The sequence below is a fragment of the Dipodomys merriami genome, unplaced genomic scaffold (assembly GCF_024711535.1).
Source record: "Dipodomys merriami isolate MVZ:Mamm:240054 unplaced genomic scaffold, mDipMer1.0.p SCAF_1, whole genome shotgun sequence".
Classification (NCBI taxonomy): Eukaryota; Metazoa; Chordata; class Mammalia; order Rodentia; family Heteromyidae; genus Dipodomys; species Dipodomys merriami.
The window spans coordinates 102191283-102214589 of NW_027202270.1; the positions used below are offsets into that span (position 1 = coordinate 102191283).

Sequence of the window (23307 nt, forward strand, 5' to 3'; positions counted from 1 at the left end):
CTGGGTCTGGGTGCTATCCCCTAGCCTCTTTGCACTCAAGGCTAGTGCCACTTCTGGCTTTTTCTGATTGGTTTATTGGAAATAAGTGTCTCACAACAGACTTTGCTTCAAATTGTAATCCTCAGATCTCAGCCTCCTGATTAGCTAGGTTTATAGGCATGTGCCACTGGTATGCAACTCCAAAATAGTAATTCTAATTTAATTTTAGATAATAATTTTAATGACTCATTCATTCAATATATTTTCCTTGGATGAAGAAAATAGTAAACCTGCAAGAAAAAAAAAAAATCTTGGAGCTGGGAAGGTGGCTCAGTGGTAGAGCGCTTGCCTTGCATGCATGAGGCCCTGGGTTCAAGTCCTCAGCACCACATAAGCAAAAAGAAAAAAGCTGGAAGTGGCGCTGTGGCTCCAGTGGTAGAGTGCTAGCCTTGAGCTGAAGAGCTGAGGGACAGCGCCCAGGCCCAGAGTTTAGGCCCCACGACTGGACCCAAAAAAAAAAAAATTCTTAGCCAGGCCCCAGTGGCTCACACCTGTAATCCTAGCTACTCAGGAAGCTGGTATCTAAGGATCTTGGTTTGAAGCCAGCTCGAAGCCAGTGCAGCAAAGTCCTTGATACTTTTATCTCTATTAAACTCAGAAAAAGCCAGAAGTTGTGCTGTGGTTCAAGTGATAGAGCTCTAGCCTTGAGCAAAAGCAGCTCAGGAATAAGTGCCCAGGCCCAGAGTTCAAAGCAGGGTGTTGGAAGCTTACATATTCCCCCCTTGGATTTGCCTTCCAACTTTTTTCTTCAGTTACACAGAGTAAAAGTAAAGGGCTGGGGAATGTGGCTTAGTGGAAGAGTGCTTGCCTAGTATGCATGAAGCCCTGGTTCAATTCCTCAGTAGCACATAAACGGAAAAAGCTGCAAGAGGCGCTATGGCTCAAGCCTTGAGCAAAAAGAAACTCAGTGACAATGCCCAGGTCCAGTTCAAGCCCCAGGACTGGCAAAAAAAAAAAAAAAAGGAGTAAAAGTAGAAGCCCGGTGCCAGTGGTTCATGCCTGTAATCCTAGCTACTCAGGAGGCTGAGATCTGAGGATTGCAGTTCAAAGCCAGCCCGGGCTTGAAAGTCCGTGAGACTCTTATCTCCAATAAACAACCATAAAAATGGAAGTGGTGCTGTGGCTCAAGTGGTAGAGGCTTGCCTTGAGCTGAAGAGCTTAGGGACAGCACCCAAGCCCCACACCAACAAAAAAAAAAAAAAAAAAAAAAAAAAAAAAAAAGGGTGAAAGTAGAGATAATGCAAGTTTACTCTATTTTAAGAATTGGCAAAGAGATTATATATTTAATCCCTACCAATTTCTCAATTCTTTTTACTTTGAGGGGATATTCACTCATTTCCTCCATGGTTATAGTCTACAATGTGCAAGATACTACCAGAGACGATGAAGATTCAGTAGCTCCTTAAACAGATACCTAAGGACATACATGTAGGCAAGCAAAAAATAAATAGAACAGGCTAGGTGGGAAATAACTAGGAAGAGAACAGAGAGAGTAAAGGTTGGGACAAGCCAATGTTTTACATGGGTAACAGAGTAAGCACATAGTAAGTTAAACAGGTATGTTTCCAGAAAGTTGATATTTAAAGAGGCTACTAGTAGCAGGGCATGATTATAGGACACCATGAAGGGTTTTGGACTTAGGAGTAAAGCTGCCCTAAGATTTTTTGTTACCAAGACAATTATTATTAAATTCAGGCTTAGGAAGGCTCATTCTGGCTGTGGAGAACATTTACTGGGTAAAGGTGTAAACTTACAAAGCTATTCATCATGCAGCAACATAGACTTAAAGTGAAATGGTGGCAGTAGAGGAGATCTTGGATTCTGAAAATGGTATTTCTGTGAATTTGAGAGGACGTAAGTGGGGTAAGAAGATGAAAAATAACAGCATTGATGATGAAGGAAAGGATATAGGCAAAGTTAAACAAAGGTTGGGGATGGATTCAACACAAACAGGATATAAGTACACTAGGAATACAATGGAGAATTCAGTTGTAATAGCATTAAATTCCAAGTTGAAAGGGCAAGTCATTTTTACCCAATAAATAAATAAACCTAATAAATAAATAAACCAGAAGATATATTTAACTACTCACCCTTAATATATATAGAATGCTATCTAGTAGTATTGTTTATCATGAAGTTAGCCCCTTAGCCTACACAGAAATATAATTTGCAGTTTGAATAATATTGCTTTAAGAGAAAAAGACAAGAGTGAAGTCAGTGTCCAGACAGAAGCATTGATGGAGTGTTTAATTCTCGTATTTCATGCAGAGAGCAGGCAATGTTTTTCTCTCTTTTCCAACTGTCCCTACTTTAACATATAATACTAAATTCCTTGCTAAAACGTGCACCTTGTGGGAAAAGAAAGCCCTGGTGAGAGTTCTCATTAAGATAATTTCTTGAGAAAGTGAAGCTGTGGTTCAAAGTGATAGAACACTAGCCTTTAGCAAAAAGAGCTCAGGGACATTGCTCAGGTCCTGAGTTCAAGCCCCACAACTGACAAAAATAATAATCATTATATCATTAATAATATAATGCTATATTATGTACAGCTATATTAATATATGATAATTAAATAATACTATGCCACTTTCCCAGCCCTGATAAATATTATTTTATATAATCAGAGGCCCAGAGGCATTGTGCCTTTGTGTTCTAAAAATTAACTTTAATGAATCAGTCACAACTTAACAACAAAGACAAAGAGTTCTTATCTTGCTAAGTGGGTGCCAATCTAGAAACGGCTATCATTTTACACATGTGTAACAAAAATATTAATTATAATATATACTTAGAAATTATTAAAAGTGGCACTATATCTTATAGTTACATAATAAAGTATACAATACAAAACTATACCTAAATATATAATATATTTAACAGGTTATTTCCCCAGAATATTAAATTTAAAAATCACTAATATGCTAACATAGAAAAATAAAAAAATATGTAGTAATTTTCACAATGTTAGATTCTGATTATAAATTTGGGTATTGGCATTTGGATGAGAAAACTTGTACAGGTGTTTTATCTTAGAGGATTTAAAGCTGCATTGATGGAGATGTACATAAAAACATATTATATCTTACTTTTGAAACTGAATAAAAACCTCTTCCAATCAATGACTTGGCTGTGCTATAATTTATATATAAAATTCCCTGGCTGGACACCAGAGGATCACGGTTCAAAGCCGGCCTGGGCAGGAAAGTCCGTGAGACTCTTATCTACAATAAACCACTCAGAAAACCAGAAGTAGTGCTGTGGCTCAAGTGGTAGAGTGTTAATCTTGAGCTGAAGAGCTCAGGGACAGCACCCAAGCCCAGAGTTCAAGCTCCACGACCGACAGAAAAAGAAAATTCTCTGGAGAATAAAATCATAGTTGGATTCTTTCAAAAGACGTATAATCATTGGAACAAAGGGAAACTTCTTATATGGATTCACTGCAAAATAGGAATTCCATGGAAGATATAAACAAGAACTTACATTTTAATTATTTTCTTCCTTTTCTAGCCCTAGACAGGCTAGAAAGGCTAGCCCTAGACAGCTGAAACACTGAATTGCCATTTTATTACCAACATGAAAAGAAATGTTATTTACTTACAAAGTCATATCTGTTTTTAGTTTTGCAATAAAAAGCTAATACCCAAGTATTATATTTTACAAAACCAGATCACTGTTTCAATTACAGTCAGCCCTGTCTTTTGCAGTATTTTCTCCTTTTATTTGACTAGTCCTCTTTGCAGAACAGAGGTGTTTTAGACAGGTTTAGCATATCAACTATTTCTGTGTCATCAACATACACCATACCTGAGGCTTTCTCTTATGTGATTCTAGAAGTTATGTAGTTTTATGTTTTACATTTAAGCAAACACATTTTTGTCCTTTTTTTTTTTTTTTTTGCCAGTTCTGTGGCTTGAACTCAGGCTCTGGGCACTGTCCCTGAGCTTCTTTTGCTCAAGGCTAGAACTCTACCATTTGAGCCACACAGCACCACCTCCAGCTTTTCTGCTTATGTGGTACTGAGCAATTGAACTCAGGGGTTCATGCATGGTAGGCAAGCACTTTACCACTAAGCCACATTCCCAGACCCAAACATAAACTTTTAAATGACCCAGTCTGAGTTAATTTTTTGTGAAGAGAATAAGCTCTACATCTTTTTTTTTTTTTTTTTTTTTGGTCGGTCATGGGGCCTGAACTCTGAGCCTGGGGGCTGACCCTCAGCTCTTCAGCTCAAGGTGAGCACTCTACAGCACCACTTCCCATTTTCTGACAGTTTATTGGAAATAGGAGTCTCATGGTAATTTCCTGCCTGGGCTGGCTTTGAACCATGATCCTCAAGATCTCAGCCTCCTCAATAGCTAGATTACAGGCATGAGCCATTGGCACCCGGCCACTTTCAGCTTTATAATGGTTAATTGGAAATAAGAGTCTCATGGGACTTTCCTGTCTGGGTTGTCTTCAAACCCTGATCCACAGATCTCTGCTTCTTGAGTATCTAGGATAACAGATGTGAGCCAATGGCTTAGTTGTTTTTTTTTTTAAACAAGTCAACAGCCAGATATTCTAGTAGCATTTTGTTAAAAAGTTTTTGTGCTGCACAGCATTGTTTTTGCTGCTTTGTCAAAGATAAGCTATGAACTGGGCACCAGTGGTGCACACCTATAATCCTAGCTACTCAGAAGGCTGAGATCTGAGGATTAAGGTTTGCAGCTACCTAATACAGTTACAAAAATCCTAAAGACTCTTATCTCCAATTAATCATCAAAAGTGGAGCTGTGGTTCCACTTCTGTGGCAGAGTTCTAGCCTGGAGTTTTTTTTTTTTTTTTTTTTTTTTTGCGTCCGGTCGTGGGGCCTGGGCACTGTCCCTAAGCTCTTCAGCTCAAGCTAGTGCTCTACCACTTGAGCCACAGCGCCACTTCTAGCTTTTTTCTTTTTGCTTATGTGGTGCTGAGGAATCGAACCCAGGTCCTCAAGCATGCAAGGCAAGCGTTCTACTACTGAGCCAACTTCCCAGCCCCTCTAGCCTGGAGTTTAAAAGCTGAGAAACAGTATCCAGGTTCTGAGTAAAAGGCCCAGTGACAGTTCTGGGGGGGGAAGAAAAAAAAAATATATATATGCATGCCTATTTCTGGGTTCTCAATTCTGTGTCACTGATCTCCTTGTCTATTCTTTCACCAATACACTAATTAACTTTCCTAAGCCTCAGGTTCTTCTTGTTAAGTAACAACATAACAATGTAACAATGTCTTACACCAATATGCAAAAAATTCACATAAAGCAGTTAGCCTAGTGTCTAGTGATAAATATTTCTCAAATGCTAGTTATATCTACTTATTACAGTTCACAATAGACAAAGGTCCCAAGGGACAGATATTTCAAAAGGAAAGTAGGTTTCTCATGTGAATATGGTACTGAACACAATATAAAGACAGGCTGGAGAAAGCATTTTAAAGATTAAGTTGCCTCACACCTGTAATCCTAGCTACTCAGGAGGCTGAGATCTTAAGGATCAAGATTCAAGTACAAACCTGGCAGGAAAATCCTCCAACTAACCAGCTCAAATGGTAAGAATTTCACTCCAGCAGACTAAGGGAACACTATTCAAACACAATTCAAAAAATACTGCCCTCTTTACCCCCCAAAAGAAATTAGGATACTTAGAACAATAATGAAATGGAGAAATAAAGATTTAAATAGCAGTTGTGGAGAACAGAGAAAATTGACAAGTTAAAACATGCAGGAATTTTCATCAGTGTCAGACTCATCTGAGATTTTAAGTAAAACATACAGTATTTAGGCTGGGGGTGTGATTCCCATGGTAGAACACAGGAGTCTGCCTGGGAAGTGTAATGTCTGAATTCAAATCCAGTACCACCAATAACCTCAAACAACAAAGCATATTATAACATACCTACATATATTTGTCTGATTTTTCTACAATAACCCTTTTGAAATTGAATAAAAACCTCTTCCAATCAATGACTTGGGCTTTGTTATAACCTACATATAAAATTCTCTGGAAAGTAAAACCATAGTTGAATTCTTTCAAAGGAAATGTAACTAGAATAAAAGGAAATTAAATTACTTCAATTCTATTTTTTTAAAGCTTAAGTTTTTGTTTTTGTTTTTTTAAACATTCCTTCATTCATTGCCAGCTCTGGGGCTTGAACTCAGGGTCTGGGTGAGCTCTTTTTGCTCAAAGCTAGTGCGCTCTACCACTTAAGCCACAGCGCTACTTTCAGCTTTTTCTGTTTATGTGGTAATGAGGGGCTTCATGAGGTACCAGGGCTTCATGTGTGCTAGGTAAGCACTCTACCATTGAGCCATATTTCCAGCTCTTTATTTTTATAATAAAGTTTATTTTTTTAAAGCCATCTCAAAATATAGTCATTACTATTATAACCGTCATTACCACATTCATCATATAATAAATAAGTGTTAAGTACAGAATGAATTTTTCTAATAAAAGTAGAATGTATAAATATAACTGAGGGGCTGGGAAGGTGGCTCAGTGGTAGAGCACTTGCCTTGCATGCATGAGGCCCTGGGTTCGATTCCTCAGCACCACATAAGCAAAAAGAAAAAAGCCGGAAGTGGCGCTGTGGCTCAAGTGGTAGAGCGCTAGCCTTGAGCTGAAGAGCTGAGGGATAGCACCCAGGCCCAGAGTTCAGGTCCCATGACCAGACCCAAAAAAATAAAATATATATATATATATATATATATATAACTGAATGAGGCTTAGTTAAAACAGCCAATTTTATGTAAGTTTTAATTTTGAAAATGCTAACCTCTATGGTTGAACCAAATTATTTAAATGGGTAGTGTACAATAAATTCGTTTAGAAAGGAAGAAATTAGGCAAAATATTATTTCACTGGAATATCATTAATCTGATAAATGATTGATAATTTTTTTTTAAATCACTTACCCATTTTGGAAAGAGTTGTTTTGTGCTTCTGAATCATCACTATCACTGATGACAATCGTTTCCCCATCTACACTACTAACATGTCCATTAACAAAACCATTTTGTGATGGAGGCAGGACTTCCAAAATCCTGCACTGTAACCTGAAATGAAATAATTTAAAATTTAATAATTTAATATTTCACAACATTTCAGAACATTCTGATAATTTCAAATAACTGAATATTAATTATTTCAAATCAGATGGGTAATGTGTCCATGTTGAAACAAGGTCTGACCCAGGCATATCTGACCAACAGCCTGAAAACCAAATCATGTTTAAAAACCACAAAAGAACTGGGAAATAGCAAGGGTGACACTGTCCAAGAAGAAATGTACTCTTTATCTGACTTACATAACTGTAACCCCTCTAGTAAATCACTTTTATAATAACAAAAAAGAAAAGAAGAAACACAAAAGGGTCTTTTCTTTAGAAATTATGGCTGAAGCCAGGCGCTCATGGCTCATGCCTGTAATCCTAACTCATGAGGCTGAGATCTGACAATTACGGTTCAAAGCCAGCCTGGGCATGAAAGCCCATGAAACTCTTAGCTCCAATAAACCACCAGAAAACTGGAAGTGGCATAGTGGCTCAAGTGGTAAGAGTGCTGCTAGCCTTGAGCTGAATAGCTGAGGGACAGCACCCACGCCCAGGGTTCAAGCCCCATGACTGACAAAAAATAAATGATGCCTTGATAGTTGGTATAATTTTATTTCTGGGAGAATATAGGTGTATACACACACACACACACACACACACACACACACACACACAAAATAAAAAGCAAGTATCATAATTATCTCTCATTATACAGACCAGGCTTTTTTTTTTTAACCAGTCATGGGGCCTGAACTTTGTCCCTGGGCACTGTCCCTCAGCTCTTCAGCTTAAGGCTAGTGCTCTACCACTTGAACCACAGCACCACTTCCCACTTTTTCTGCTTATGTGGTGCTGAGGAATCGAACCCAGGGCCTCATGTATGCAAGGCAAACACTATCACCAAGCAACTTTCAAACCCAAAACATACAATCTTAAATTCTGAAATATTCTCCTGGTCATGTTTTTGCTTTTAATATAAATACTGGGATGTTTCCTGATCTGTGGGAAGTTTCTCATTTTCTAACTTTATAACCCCTATTAAATTCTATTATTTAAAACTTTACAAAGCTGGGTATTAAACCCAGGACCTCACTCATGCTAGTGAACATTCTACAACAAAGCTATACCTTTAGTTCTTTCTTTATTGTATGCATGTGTGTGGTGCTAAGAATTGAACCTAGGGCCTCATACATGTGACTCAGTGGTAGAGCGCTTGCCTGGCATACATGAGGCCCTGGGTTGGATTCCTCAGCACCACATAAGCAAAAAGAAAAAAGCCAGAAGTGGCGCTGTGGCTCAAGTGGTAGAGGGCTAGCCTTGAGCTGAAGAGCTGAGGGACAGCGCCCGGGCCAGAGTTCAGGCCCCACAACCGGACCCCCCCCCCAAAAAAAAAAAGATCTATTCTTAGCATGCACATATCCTATTCTGGCTGCTTTTACTCTTCACATTCTGTCTAGATTTTATAGGCTGTAATTTCAGAGTCACTAAAATACTCTTTAATTTCATTTCCACAGTATCAATTTTCAGTAATTGAAAAAAATGTCACTTACTTTTCTACCCTCCCTCTTGTTCCAACTTTTTTTGAATGGTACTTGCATATACCACCTGAGTCAACAGGCCTGTTCCTGTTCTTGCCTTAAAAGCAAAAGTCTACTTTGAATTCAAAGTTAGGATCGTATTATCACAGTTAAAGGAATTTTAGCTGGTTTCTCCTTCAAGTTCCAGTCCCAGCTCTTTAGTATTAGAAAATAAGAAAAGATCTTCTTCTCAAAAATAAAAGCCCATCTTTCATAACTGCTCATATGCCTATGTCAGAAGATTCTCTTCAATCCCATATCCTCTCCTCTGATCTTGTTTCCCCTCTTGTGTATTTTCATTCTTCCCCTGTTAGAGACATAGTATTAAATTTCCTGGAAAGCTTATCTCTACTTCCAGCTTTCTAGGGACTCCTCAACACCCCAGGGAGACCTATCATTGCTGAAAACAAATTTGATTTAAGAACAAAGCAATACAATTTTAATTAATGCCTCCTTATATGGAAGTGCATGATTATCAAAGAACAGAGGAAAGTTGGCAAAAGTTAAGCTGCAACTGTATACATTTTGTATGTATTTTGTTTCTATTAAAGGCCATTTAACTGGATTAAAAAAATTTACACCACAGAAATGGAGGGGACAAAGGGTGAAAAATGCAACAGTGATACTCACTAGATACTGTGTTGAAAATGAACTATTCAACTTGTGGGTATGGAGGGAAAAACTGGGAGAAACTGAGGGAGTAACACTGTCCAAAAAGAAATGTACTCTTTACCTGATTTATGTAACTGTAACCCTCTGTATATCACCTTTATAATAACAAAAAATTTTAATTGCTAATTCCTATCCATTTATAATCTCTTCTTCAGTGTTGCACCTTCTTTTACCCACAGCTTATTCACACATCTTCATAAGCTTTAATAAAATACTCATTTTTCAATTTCTAAAGAAAAAAAAGTGAGCCAGGTGCCAGTGGCTCATGCCTGTAATCCTAGCTACTCAGGAGGGCCAAGATGTGGGGATCACAATTGAAAATCAGACAGAGCAGGAATGTCTGTGAGACTCTTATCTCCAATTAATCAGCAGAAAACAGGAAGTAGTACTGTAGCTCAAGTAGTAGAGCACTCACCTTGAGGTGAAGAGCTCAAGGACAGCACCCAGAACTAGAGTTCGAGCCCCGTGACTGACCAAAAAAAAAAGAAAGAAAAGAAAGGGGGGCTGGGAAGGTGGCTCAGTGGTAGAGCGCTTCCCTTGCATGCATGAGGCCCTGGGTTCGATTCCTCAGCACCACATAAGCAGGAAAAAAAAAAGCCAGAAGTGGTACTGTGGCTCTCAAGTGGTAGAGCGCTGGCCTTGAGGTTAAGAGCTGAGGGACAGTGCCCAGGCCAAGTTCAGGCCCCATAACTGGACCCAAAGGAAAAAAAAAAAAGAAAGAAAAGAAAGGAAAAAGGAAAAAAGAAAAAGAAAAAAAAAAGTGAGACTCCATCTCAAAATGACTAAAGCTGGGCCCTGGTGGCTCCACCTATAATCCTATCTAGTTAGGAGGCTGACTTCTGAGGATCACAGTTAAAGCCAGCCAGAGCAGCAAAGTCGGTGAGACTTTTTTTTTTTTTTTTGTCGGTTGTGGGACTTGAACTCTGGGCCTGGGCGCTGTCCCTCAGCTCTTCAGCTCAAGGCGAGCGCTCTACCACTTGAGCTACAGCGCCACTTCCGGTTTTCTGGTGGTTTATTGGAGATAGGAGTCTCACGGTCTCTCCTGCCCGGGCTGGCTTTGAACCGCGATCCTCAGATCTCAGCCTCCTGAGTAGCTAGGATTACAGGCGTGAGCCACCAGCGCCAGGCGCCAGTCGGTGAGACTTTTATCTCCAATTAAACAGGAAAAAAAGGAAGGAAGGAAAGAGAGGGAGGGAGAGGGAGGGAGAGGGAGGGAGAGGGAGGGAGAGGGAGGGAGAGCGAGTGCGCAAGCAGGAGCTGGGTGTTGGTAGCTCACGTCTTTATTTCTAGCTACTCAGGAGATCTGAGGATAACGGTTCAAAGCCAGCCCAGACAGGAAAGTCTTGAGATTCTTATCTCCAATTAACCAACTGAAAACCTTGGCTTAAGCAGTAGAGCACTATCCTTGTGCTGAAGAGCTCAGGGACAGTGCCCAGGCCCAGAGTTCAAGGCCCACGACTGACAAAAAAAAAAAAAAAAAAACCAATGTGGAGCTTTGGCTCAAGTGGTAGTCCTAGAGAATGGTAGAGAGCACAAAGGTCAGGGACAGCTTGCACACACCCACGCACGCACATGAACACACACACACACACACACACACACACACACACACACACACACACACACACACACACACACACACACACACACACACACACACACACACACACACACACACAGCAAAAAGGACTGGAGGAATGGCACAAGCAGTGGAGCACATGTTTAACAAATGAAGTGTGAGGGTCTAAGTTCAAGCCCACCTCCCCCCCCCAAAACAAGCACCTCTTCAGACATTCTTTCTCAATGAAGTTCTTTCTCCTGTCCATTTACTGTCAAGTGGTTCAAAAGTGTAGTTTATATGGCCTCTCTACTTTCCTATCGCTAAACCCTTAACAATTTTGGTCCTTTTACACAGGAACTAATCTAGTGACAAGTTGAATTATTTAATAGGTTAACAAATAGTTTTTGTGTGTGTGTGTGCTGGTACTGGAAACTGAACTTAGGGCTTCACACTGTCACTTCTCTTTTTCTGCCCAAGGCTGGTGGGTATCACCTGGGCAATACCTTCACTTCCATCTTTTTGCTAGTTAGTTGGAGATTAAGGTAAGTCTCAAGGACTTTCTTCCTCAGAAAGGCTTCAACCCTAAATCCTCAGACCTCAGCCTCTTGGGTAGCTAGAATTACAGGCACAAGCCATCAGCATTTTGAAACATACTACACATAGATAAGCCCTGAAAACATTATATTCAGGGAAATAAGCCAAAAAGGATAACCATATGATTCTGGTTATATAAAGTATCTAGAACAGAAAAATTCATAAAAACAGAAAGTAGGAAAAAAAAAGTTAGAAGTGGCTGGGGTAACGAGGTATTGTTGCCTAATAGATAGTTTCTGTTAGAATGATGAAGAATGATTTCCGGAAACAGTGGTGATGGTTACATAACACTGTGAATGCCACTGAATTGCATATCTAAAATATGACTAAAACAAAAAAAATTAAAAATTTTTATTACAAAAAGGAAACTTTATTAGAACAGTAAGACTGGAAAAATGAACTCAATTACCAAGCATGTATTGCCAAGCAAATAGAAGTGTTATCAAAAAACTGCAGGACAACTTTCACCACTGGCTCATAAAAATAAACCAGTTTCTAAAGAAGAAAAACTATAGAAAATGTTATCAAAACCTCTTAGCTAATTATGTAGGTTTTCCATAAAAGACCTCTGAGGCCAGCGGCTCATGCCTGTAACCCTAGCTGCTCAAGAGGCTTAGCTCTAAGGACTGCAGTTTGAAGTCAGGCCAGGCAGGTAAGTTCTCAAGACTCTTGATCTCCAATAAACTACTCAAAAACCAAACCAAACAAAAAACTGGAAATATAGTTTGCTCAAGTGGCAGAGAACCAGTCTTGAGTAAAAAAACAAAAGTAAAACAGAAACTCAGTGACAAGCTCTAGGCATATTAAAACAACAACAACAACAACAAAAGAACATAAAAGGCCTCTAATTTAGTGACATGAATTGCAGAAAATATGAAAATAGCATGGACCTACATTTTTTCGGAGTTGCCACTGATCTTTAAACGTGGGTTTCATGCTTGCTAGATACTCTACAACTAAGCTAAACGTCCCTTACTGTTTATTGTTGTACAGGTTTATTATTATTATTATTATTAAATGATTGTAGTGCTGGGGATTGAACCCAGGGTATTGAGCATGCTAGATAGATACTCTACTGCTAAGCTAAATCTCCAGCCCTTGTACAGTTTATTTTTGCAATAGGCTCCTGCCCAAGTGTATGCCTAGAACACTACATACTCTATTTTTTTGTTTCCCATGGTAGATGGAACAGATGTTCACCTCCATAACCAGCTTCTTCAACTGAGATGGGATTTCATGGACTTTTCTGCAAACGCAGGCCTGAAACCTAGATATTCCCAATCTCAGCTTACCAGGTACCTAGAATGACAAAAGTGCCTAGCTACTCTGAGAAGGATCTCTTGAATGTTTGTGCCTGGGCTAGCCGTAAACCTCAGTCCTCTCAATCTCAGATGCCCAAGTAGCTAGGATCACAGGCATGAGCCATTAATGCCCAGATGAACTGATCTTTGAAGAGCCTAGATAGCTATTCTAGGGATCATACTACCTAAGGTTCCATGAAGTGATAAAGGAAGTTTTTCCAGAAATCTATAACCAGTAACACTTTTCATCAGCAGAGTACAAGTAGGTGCCAGTTAGGTGGGAATCATAAGGAAAATAAATCTATCTGAGTTGAATTACAGTTGGTTCAGGGCTTAAAGTAATCTGACAGTTTGTCAAAGAAACTTTTTTTTTTGTTCTTAGTCCTGGGGCTTGAACTTAGGGCCTGAGCTCTATCCCTGAGTCTCTCTGTACTCAAGGATATAGCTCTACCACTTGAGCCACAAAGGCACTAATGGCCTTTTCTGTTTATGTGGTACTGAGGAATCAAACCCAGAGCTTCATGCATGATAGGCAAGCACTCTACCACTAAGCCACATTCACAGCTTCCCAGCTTGAAACTTTTTGTTTTTGTTAGTTGTGGGGCTTGAACTCTGCGCTTGGGCGCTGTCCTTGTGCTCTTCAGCTCAAGGCAAGCACTCTACTGCTTAAGCCATAGCACCAGGTCCAGTTTTCTAGTGGTTTATTGGACATGGGAGTCTCACGGGAGCTGGGTTCCAGTGGCTCACACCTGTAATCCTAGCTACTCAGGAGGCTGAGATCTGAGGATCATGGTTCAAAGCCAGCCCGGGCAGAAAAGTCTGTGAGACTCTGATCTCCAATAAACTACTAGAAAACCGGAAGTAATGCTGTGGCTCAAGAGGTAGAGCCCTTACCTTGAGATGAAGAGCACAGGGAAAGCGCCCAGGCCCAGAGTTCAAGCCCCACGACTGACCAAAAAAAAAAATAGTCTCACAGATTTTCCTGCCCAGGATTGGCTTTGAACTGCAATCATCAGATCTCAGCCTCCTGAGTAGCCAGGATTACAGGTGTGAGCCACTGGTGCCCGGCTTAACTTATTTTAAACCAATAGAAAGAACTACAATTCCTGGCTATGCTTGCCTAGCATGCATGAAGCCCTGTGTTCAATTCCTCAGTACCAATAAACAGAAAAAGTCAGAAGTGGCACTGTAGCTCAAATGGTAGAGTGCTAGCCTTGAGCAAGAGAAGCTCAGGGACAATGGACTGGCTAAAAAAAAAAAAAAGAACTACAATTCCCTTATAGAGAAATCAGGGAGTAGAGTTTTGACATATTGCCTAGAACATAGTACATATTTAACATATTAATTATTGCATTCATTATCAATGCTATTATTAACTTTTCACCACACACAAATCACAGGTAGCATTCCTTGCTGAGCTAATCAAGGATGAGTCTCATTAGTATTTGGCTAAACTTCAAGAGGTCTAGTCAATATCTATAAATTTCCTAAGAAACTTAACCTATGGGGGCTGGCTGGGAAGGTGGCTCAGTGGTAGAGCGCTTGCCTTGCATGCTCGAGGCCCTGGGTTCGATTCCTCAGCACTAAATAAGCAAAAAGAAAAAAGCCGGAAGTGGCGCTGTGGCTCAAGTGGTAGAGCACTAGCCTTGAACTGAAGAGGTGAGGGACAGTGCCCAGGCCCAGAGTTCAGGCCCCACAACCGGACCCAAAAAAAAAAAGAAACTTAACCTATGAACTTCAAGCCCTCATGCTACTATCGCCTTATTTTATACCTCAAGAAGATTGAGCACACAAAAAAAGTTAGAGAATCATCAAATAAGACCCATATAGAGGGCCGTTGAGAGCATATAAACTTTTTAAAGTCTCTAGCCTGGATGTGGTAGCACACACCTATTCTGTGGTAGCACACACTTATTTTCAGCAGAAAGACAGGAAAATTGATGTCTAGGCTTATCTAAACATAAACCCAAGACTGTATCTAAAAAATAATTAAAAGTAGGGGCTGGGAAGGTGGCTCAGTGGTAGAGTGCTTGTCTTGCATGCATCAGGTCCTGAGTTTGATTCCTCAGCACCACATAAGCAGAAAAAGCTGGAAGTGGCCCTCTGGCTCAAGTGGTAGAGTGCTAGCCTTGAGCTGAAGAGCTGAGGGACAGCGCCCAGGCCCAGAGTTCAGGCCCCACGACCGACAAAAAATAATAATAATAATAATAATAATGATTAAAAGTAAAAAGGGCTGGAGGTGTGGTTCAAGTGGTAGAATGCCTGCTTATTAGAGAGTACAAGGCTGGCCAGGTGCTGATGGCTCATGCCTGTAATCCTAACTACTCAGGAGGCTGAGATCTGAGGATCTCGGTTCAAAGACAGCCCGGACAGAAAAGTCCATGAGACTCTTATCTCCAATTAACCACCAGAAAACCAGAAGTGGCACTGTGGCTCAAGTGGTAGAGTACTTGCTTTGAGCTGAAAAGCTTAGGGACAGCATCTAGGCCCAGAGTTTAAGCCCCACAACCGACAAAAAAAAGAAAAAAGAAAGTACAAGACTCTGGTATCAAACCCAAGTACCACCAAAAGAAAAATGTTTTCTATTATTTGAGGATATCCTGGAGGTTGACAGCCAAAAGATGGCCTTGCCAGGCACCAGTGGCTCACATCTGAAACCTAAGCTACTCAGGAGGCTGAGATCTGAGAATTGTGGTTCAAAGACAGCCCAGGAAAGAAAGCCCATGAGATTCCTATCTCCAATTGTAGCTCAAGTGGTAAAATGGTAGCCTTGAACACATGTTCAGAGAGAGTGGCCAATCCCTGAGTTCAAGCCCCAGAAGCAGCACGAAAAAGAAAAAAAAAAGGGGGGGCCTTATTATTAGGATTCACATGTGTCAGATTAACTATATGTATACATGTATGCAAATTACACATTTTCCAAAAAATAAATTCAGGGTCAGATTAAATCACTTGCTTTTAGCCATATGCCCAGTAATGGTACAGCCAAAACTATCTGACTCTGAAGCCCATTGTCTAACTTTCCACTAGAAGAGTTGGGGAGAAACAGAAGAATTATACTAAGTGTATTTTCAGAATTTAAGCCCTAACAGTGAAAGGTTTCTTCAAATGCTAACGACCGAAACACATTTTAGCAGAAATATAGAAATAATAAGTTATTTATCATAAATCTATCATAGTGACAAACTTTACAGAACATCCTTCTAAATAAATATTCTAAGAGTTCATATGTCTATCCACAAAAAAGGTATTTTTAATAGTTATTGTTTAATTTATACCTCTAATTTATATCTCAACTATAAAACATTCTAGAAGTGAGATAGAAAATTTTTCAAAGGTTCTTGGGGGTAGCAGATAAACACTTAACAAAGACAAAGAATATCAGAGGCCAAGGACTTAAGATAAAGAACTACCTTCCCACTGTTTAGAGTCTTAAAATGGAATATGCTGAATTGCACACCTGCCTCCCTCTGTAGTGCCTCATTAACCTTTGATTTCCTTGTAACACAGGTGTGCAAATTATAAAAAACACTAAATTTAGATAATCACTTAATATTAAAGGTAGGAACAAAATATCTCTGGTTAATTTGGTTCTAAAAAAAAGGATATATGATACTTCATTTTAAATGGGAGAATCAGAACACTCAAGCAAATTTGCTATTTTATATAAGCTAGGAATTTTGTTGAGTACCTGAATAATCAGGTATAACTGCCCTAAGTCCATAAAGATCTCACTCTTATTAAAGATATTATTTCTCACAAGGTGTCAGTGACTCATGCCTGTAATTCTAGCTACTCAGGAAGCTAAGATCTTAAGATCTAAACTGGGCAGATGAATCCAGAGTCATATCTCCAATTAATTGACAGAAAACCAGAAGTGGAAGACAACAAAGAAATGTCCTAGCCAGGTACTAGTGGCTCACACCTGTAATCCTAGGGTTCCATGAGGTGATGAAGGAAGCTTTTCAGGAAACCTATGACCAGTAACATTTTTTTTTTTTTTTTTTTGGTCGGTCGTGGGGCTTGAACTCTGGGCCTGGGCACTGTCCCTCAGCTCTTCAGCTGAAGGCGAGCGCTCTACCACTTGAGCTACAGCGCCACTTCCGGTTTTCTGGTGGTTTATTGGAGATAGGAGTCTCACGGTCTTTCCTGCCCGGGCTGGCTTTGAACCGCGATCCTCAGATCTCAGCCTCCTGCATAGCTAGGATTACAGGCATGAGCCACCAGCGCCCGGCTCACCAGTAACATTTTTCATCAGCAGAGCCTAGATAGATGCCACCTTTAAGTGAGGAGTAGAGGCTGAGGTCTGAAAATTGCACAGTTTGAAGCCAGCACAGCTGGGAAAGTCCCCGAGACCCTTATCTCCAATTAATCACCAAAAAGGCAGAAGTGGAGCTATGGCCCAACTGGTAGAGCACTAGCTATAAGCACATAAGCTCAAGGCAGCAGCCAGACCCTGAGTTCAAGCTACTCAAAAACAACAAAATGTCCTCTATCATAATCAGAGTCATCAAGAGCTAAAGTGTTTGATAAATGCATTCTAGGCTTTTTACTTTTCCCTATATTCTAATATTTTCTCTAATGGGGAAAAAGTAGATTTTTTTTTAAAAAATCATAAACTTTATTCTTATTAAGTAGAGCATATAATTTTTTTTGGGGGGGGTCCGGTCGTGGGGCCTGAACTCTGGGCCTGGGCACTGTCCCTCAGCTCTTCAGCTCAAGGCTGGCACTCTACCACTTGAGCCACAGCGCCACTTCCGGCTTTTTTCTTTTTGCTTATGTGGTGCTGAGGAATCGAACCCAGGGCCTCAGGCATGCAAGGCAAGCTCTCTACCACTGAGCCACCTTCCCAGCCCCATATAGTATTTTTTAAAAGTTAAGTCAGTTAGCCAGGTGCCCATTGCTACTACTCAGGAGGCAAGATCTGAGGTTCGCGTTTCGAAGCTAGCCTGGCCAGAAAAGTCCCCTTGAGAACCTTATCTCCACTTAACCACTCAAAAACTGGAAGTAGCACTGTGGCTCAAATGATAGAGCACTAGCCTTAAGCACAAAGAGGCTCAGGAACAGCACCCAGGCCCTGAGATCAAGCCTCCTAACTGACAAAAAAAAAAAAAAAAAAGTTGTCATAACAATGCATAAAAGACAAGCTCAATAGAGAGGGGAAAAAAAAAAGAGCTCAGTAAATGTGAACATACTTTAAGGTGTTGTTTTGTTGGGGGGCTGGGGAGGGGTAAGTAACAGGGGCTTGAACTCAGAGCCTGTTTCTCTTCCTGAACTGTCCTTCTACCACTTGAGCCACAAGTCCACTTCTAGCTTTTTACTGGTTAGCTGAATATAAGAGTTTGTCTGCTAGTGGTGGCTTTTTATCTCAACCCTCAGATCTCAGCTTCCTAAGCAACTAGAATTACAAGCACAAGCCACTAACACCCAGCTTGTGAGAGTCAAGGTTGGAAGTCAATTCAGGTAGGAAAAGTCTATGAGACACTACAATTAGCCAGCAAAAAGTCAAAAGTGGAGCTATAACTCAAATGTCAGAGTGCCAGCCTTGAGTGAAAAAGCCAAGCAAGACTTGCAAGGTCCTGAGTTCAAGCCACAGTATACTAGCCCCAAGAAAAAAATAAGTCAGGCACTGGAGGCTCACGCCTGTAATCCTAGCTATTCAGGAAACTGAGATCTGAGGATCACAATTCAAAGCCAACCTGGACAGGAAAGTCTGTGAGACTCTTATGTCCAATAAACCACTCAGAAAACTAGAAGTGGTGCTGTGGCTCAAGTGGTAGAGCACTATTCTTGGGCCAAAGAACTGAGGGACAGTTCCCAGGCCCAGAGTTCAAGCCCTATAACCGACAAAAAAAAAAAAGAAAAAAAAGTAAATAAATTTATAGCAGCATAGCAAAAGACTTCAAGTGTTAGTATTCAATACATGTCTTATGTCTTATAAACATATTGAAAAAACAAGCCAAAATAAAAAGAAGCTGGGCACTGGTGACTCACACCTATAATCCTTGCCACCCAGGAAGCTAAGATCTGAGGATACCAGTTTGAAGCTAGCCAGGGCAGGAGTCCACAAGACTCTACCTCCAATGAAATACTCAGAAAAAGCCAGAAGTAGCACTGGGCTCAAGTGTGAGTGAAAGAAGTTCAAGGACAGTGCCCAGGCTCAGAGTTCAAGTCCCAGAACCAGAAAAACAAAAAGGGGGTAGCAGGGGTAGGAATATGGCTTAGTGGTAGAGTGCTTTCCTAGCATGCATGAAGCCCTGATTTGATTCCTCAGTACCATATAAACATAAAAAGCCAGAAGTGGTGCTGTGGCTCAAGTGGAAGAGCACTAGCCCTGAGCACAGAGAGGCTCAGGGAGAGCCCAGCCCTGATTTCAAACCCTAGGACCAGTTCCCAAAAAAAAAAAAAAAAAAAAAAAGCAGCAGCAAAGGAGATATTGGATATGATAAAAGTTAAAAAGACAAAATGTTTGGGGTTGGTACGAATGCAAGAACCTCTGCCTCACTTCAATACCACATAACCCAATGCTCCTAAATTACTTCACTCATATACTATTATTTGGCAAGTTTACACACTTCTGTATTAACTAAGCTCTTTAATATCTTAATCCTTTCATATCCATAATACCCAGAGCAGAATGTGACCTGTGAGAGGCTTTCATGAATAACATTTTTATGAAACAAAGTCTGAACAATCAGAAGAAAAAGACTGGCCTGAGATGACAGCAAAGTCTAGTTAGACTCATACTACTTGTGAAGACTTCTGCATCTTCCACAAAAGGTAAAAAGTGAAGGAGTCATTCCTGATTTCTGGTTTTTTTTTTTTATGTACTCCTGCCTAATCCATCACCAAATGCATCAACAGATCAAATATTTCAGTTAAAACATTCCAAAATACATTCAACTCTCTCCATCTGCATCACTGCCACCTGACCACAAGGTTCTACCCAGAAAAGCCTGCTGCCACAGTCTCAAGACTGTTTCAGGGTTTCCATGTTTGAACATCATTTCAGACATTTTACCACACAGCAGCCAACATAGTATTATACTTATAAAACATTTTTGTTTACAGGTTTCACGGCACAATTGATTGTTCTCTCTCATCGTGTTTTCAGAACAAAGGTCACTTCCCATAAAGCAGCATTCTGTGATTACCCTTACCCAAGAGCCAAACTACTCAAATGTCCTATCTATCTAATGTAGTTATCATTGTCTTTGGAGCATATCTGTTTAAAATCTTTTTTCTTTTTTTGGTCAGTTATGAGGCTTGAACTTATGGCCTGGGTGCTGTTCCTGAGCAATTTTGCTCAAGGCTAGCACTCTACTACTTGAGCCATAGCTCCACTTCTGGTTTTTGAGTAGGTAATTGGAGATAAAAGTCTCAAGGACATTTTTCTGCCTGGGCCGGATTTAAACCATGATCCTAAGATCTCAGCCTCCTAAGTAGCTAGGATTATAAGCATGACACATAGGCACCACCTGAAAAAAAATTTTTTTAATTTGTGGAACTCTGACCACTCTCCTTTGACAAATATTTGTTAATTCACCTATTATGTGTTATTTTAAGTACTGGGGATATAGTGATCAATAAAAATTCCAGGGCTCTCCAGAAGCTGGTGGTCTACACTCGTAATCCTAACTTCTTGTGAGGCTGAGCCTGAGTGGAAAATGGCTTGTGGCTAGCCCAAACAAAAAGTTTGAGATCCCATCTTAACTAATAACTTGTTTTTTGGTTTTGGGTTTTTTTTTGCCTGTCCTAGAACTTGAACTCAGGGTCTGAGCACTGACCCTGAGCTTCTTTTTTGCTCAAGGCTAACACTCTACACTTGAGCTGCAGCGCCATTTCTGGCTTTTTCTTTCTTTGTTTCTTTTTTGTCAGTGATGGGGCTTGAACTTCTGGCTTTTTCTGTTTATGTTGTGCTGAGGAATCAAACATGGTGGTCCACTTATCATCTCAGCTACAACAATAAGCATAGATCATGATCTAGGTAGACTTAGGCAAGAAGTGAGAACATATTTCAAAAATAACAGGTTTGGGCTGGGAAGGTGGCTCAGTGGTAGAGCACTTGCCTTGCATGCGAGGCCCTGGGTTCGATTCCTCAGCGCTACATAAGCAAAAAGAAAAAAGCCAGAAGTGGTGCTGTGGCTCAAGTGGTAGAACATTAGCCTTGAGCTGAAGAGCTGAGGGACAGTGCCCAGGCCCCACGACCGGACCCCAAAAAAAAAACAACAGGTTTAAGAAAAGGTCTTTAAGAAGCACGTCTCAGCCTTATAATGGGTACTCCTAGCAAGTTCAAGGCCCTGAGTTTGAAGACCGCAATGCAAGTGGCGCTGTAGCTCAAGTGGTAGAGCGCTCGCCTTGAGTTGAAGAGCTGAGGGACAACGCCCAGGCCGAGAGTTCAAGCCCCACGACCAACAAAAACAAAAAAAAAAAACTAAATGAAGACCACAATGCTCCCCACAAACTTCCTGAGCTCATAGTTTATTATTTACATCCTGACAGAGACCACTAATAAAACAGAAGAAAAGCATATTAAATAGTGTAAGGGAAAAAAAACATGCAAAGGAGATATGAAATTTAGAAGATTGTATTCTTAAAAAATTAAGATGAGGGCTGGGAAGGTGGCTCAGTGGTAGAGCACTTGCCTTGCATGCATGAGGCCCTAGGTTTGATTCCTCAGCACCACATAAGCAAAAAGAAAAAAGCAGGAAGTGGCGCTGTGGCTCAAGTGGTAGAGCACTAGCCTTGAACTGAAGAGCTGAGGGACAGTGCCCAGGCCCAGAGTTCAGGTCCCACGACCGGACCCCCCCCAAAAAAAGAAAGAATAATCAGTATCTGATACAGAGAAAGAACTGAGTATTTCTGAATACTGTACAGAAACAAGACATGCATACAAAGATATATTACTTGAAAACAGATAGTTATATGTACTTATCACCTGATTTGGAAAAAATAGCTGTAGTATCAAAGTTTGTAAATCATGATAATGACAATGCGCCTCATGAAGGTTAAATTGTGTATGTGACTTTAACTGAGTATCACTATCCCACAATACTTGTGAAATTTATATAATCAATCTCAATAAAGGAAAAAAGGGAGGTGGGGAGGGAAGGGATAGTAGGGGAAAAACAAAGGAGGGAGTAACAATGCTTGATAGGAAATTTACTCATTATCTTATGTAACTGTAATCCCTCCGTACAGTATCTTTACAATAAAAATTTAAAAAATAAAAAATAAAGGAAAAATGCAAGAAAAAGAGAAAGTAGACAGTTATTATTTCAAGTACTATAGGATTTACAAATTCCACAGAAAAATAAACACCAGTATTACTAAGTGTCTTAAAGGAAAAATGTTTTATTTATATTTTTCCTGATGACTTTTGGCATTTGGATTGGAGTTGGGTTATAATTACTAAGCTTAAAGACTTATCATTGACTTCATAAGTCTCTGAGACTCTTACTTCTAATTAAATAGCAAAAAGCTAGAAGTAGAGGTGTGGCTCCAACGGCAAAGTGCTAGCCTTGACAGTGCCTAGGATCTGAATTTAAGCCCCAATACCATTACACATACCTACTAGGCACAAGCACACACACATGCACATCAAAGAAAAAAAGAAAAACAAATCCCAGACACGGTGGCTCATACCTGCACTCTTAGCTATCCAAGAGGCTGAGATGTGAGTATCATAGTTCAAAGCCAGCCTGGGCAGGAAAGTCTGTGAGACTCTTATTTCTAGTTAACCACCAAAAACCTAGACGTAAAGCTGTGGCACTAGACGTGTAAAAAAAAGCTTAAGGACAATGCTAAAGACCTGAGTTCAAGCACCAGGACCAGCACCAAATAAAAGCAAACATCATAAAACTAAGAGGTAACAAAACAAGGACATAACACACATGTATCATCATCTAAGGTTTGTTGGGGTTTTTTTTTAACCTCTTAAAAATGGTATAGTGGAATGCAACAATGGTACTCACTGAACATTATGATGAAAATGAAATATACAACTTGTGGATGGGGGTAGAAAGAAAAAAATGGCACAGAGCAAGAGAAGGGGTGACACTGTCCAAAAAGAAATGTATTCTTCACTTATTTTTATTTTTTTGCCAGTCCTGGGGCTTGAACTCAGGGCCTGGACTGTCCCCAAGCTTCTTTTTTTTTTTTTTTGGTCGGCTGTGGGGCTTGAACTGACAGCTCTTCAGCTCAAGGCTAGCACTCTACCACTTGAGCTACAGCGCCACTTCCGGCTTTTTTCTTTTTGCTTATGTGGTGCTGAGGAATCGAACCCAGGGCCTCGAGCATGCAAGGCAAGTGCTCTACCACTGAGCCACCTTCCCAGCCCCCCAAGCTTCTTTTGGTCAAGGCTAGCATACTACCACTCGAGCCACAGCACCACTCCCAGCTTTTTCTGTTTATGTGGTACTGAGAAAATCGAACTCAGGGCTTCATGCATAATAGGCAAGCACTCTACCACTAATCCATATTCCCAGTTGCTCTTTAT

The 23307-nt window shown here is 40.3% G+C and overlaps 1 protein-coding gene and 1 non-coding gene across 7 annotated transcripts in view; both read right to left on the reverse strand.

The window, feature by feature from the left end:
* The window catches only part of Baz1a (bromodomain adjacent to zinc finger domain 1A), a 122760-nt gene that overhangs the window by 65682 nt on the left and 33771 nt on the right, over positions 1 to 23307 (reverse strand). For all 6 annotated transcript variants that reach the window (XM_070026571.1, XM_070026552.1, XM_070026579.1 and 3 more), the window contains one exon: positions 6968 to 7108. In XM_070026571.1, coding sequence (XP_069882672.1) covers positions 6968 to 7108 — 141 coding nt within the window. The remainder of the gene's footprint in view (positions 1 to 6967; positions 7109 to 23307) is intronic.
* Positions 7203 to 7302, reverse strand: LOC138835497 (small nucleolar RNA U13). Its single transcript, XR_011374643.1, has one exon. It is a non-coding gene; the product is annotated as a small nucleolar RNA U13 (small nucleolar RNA).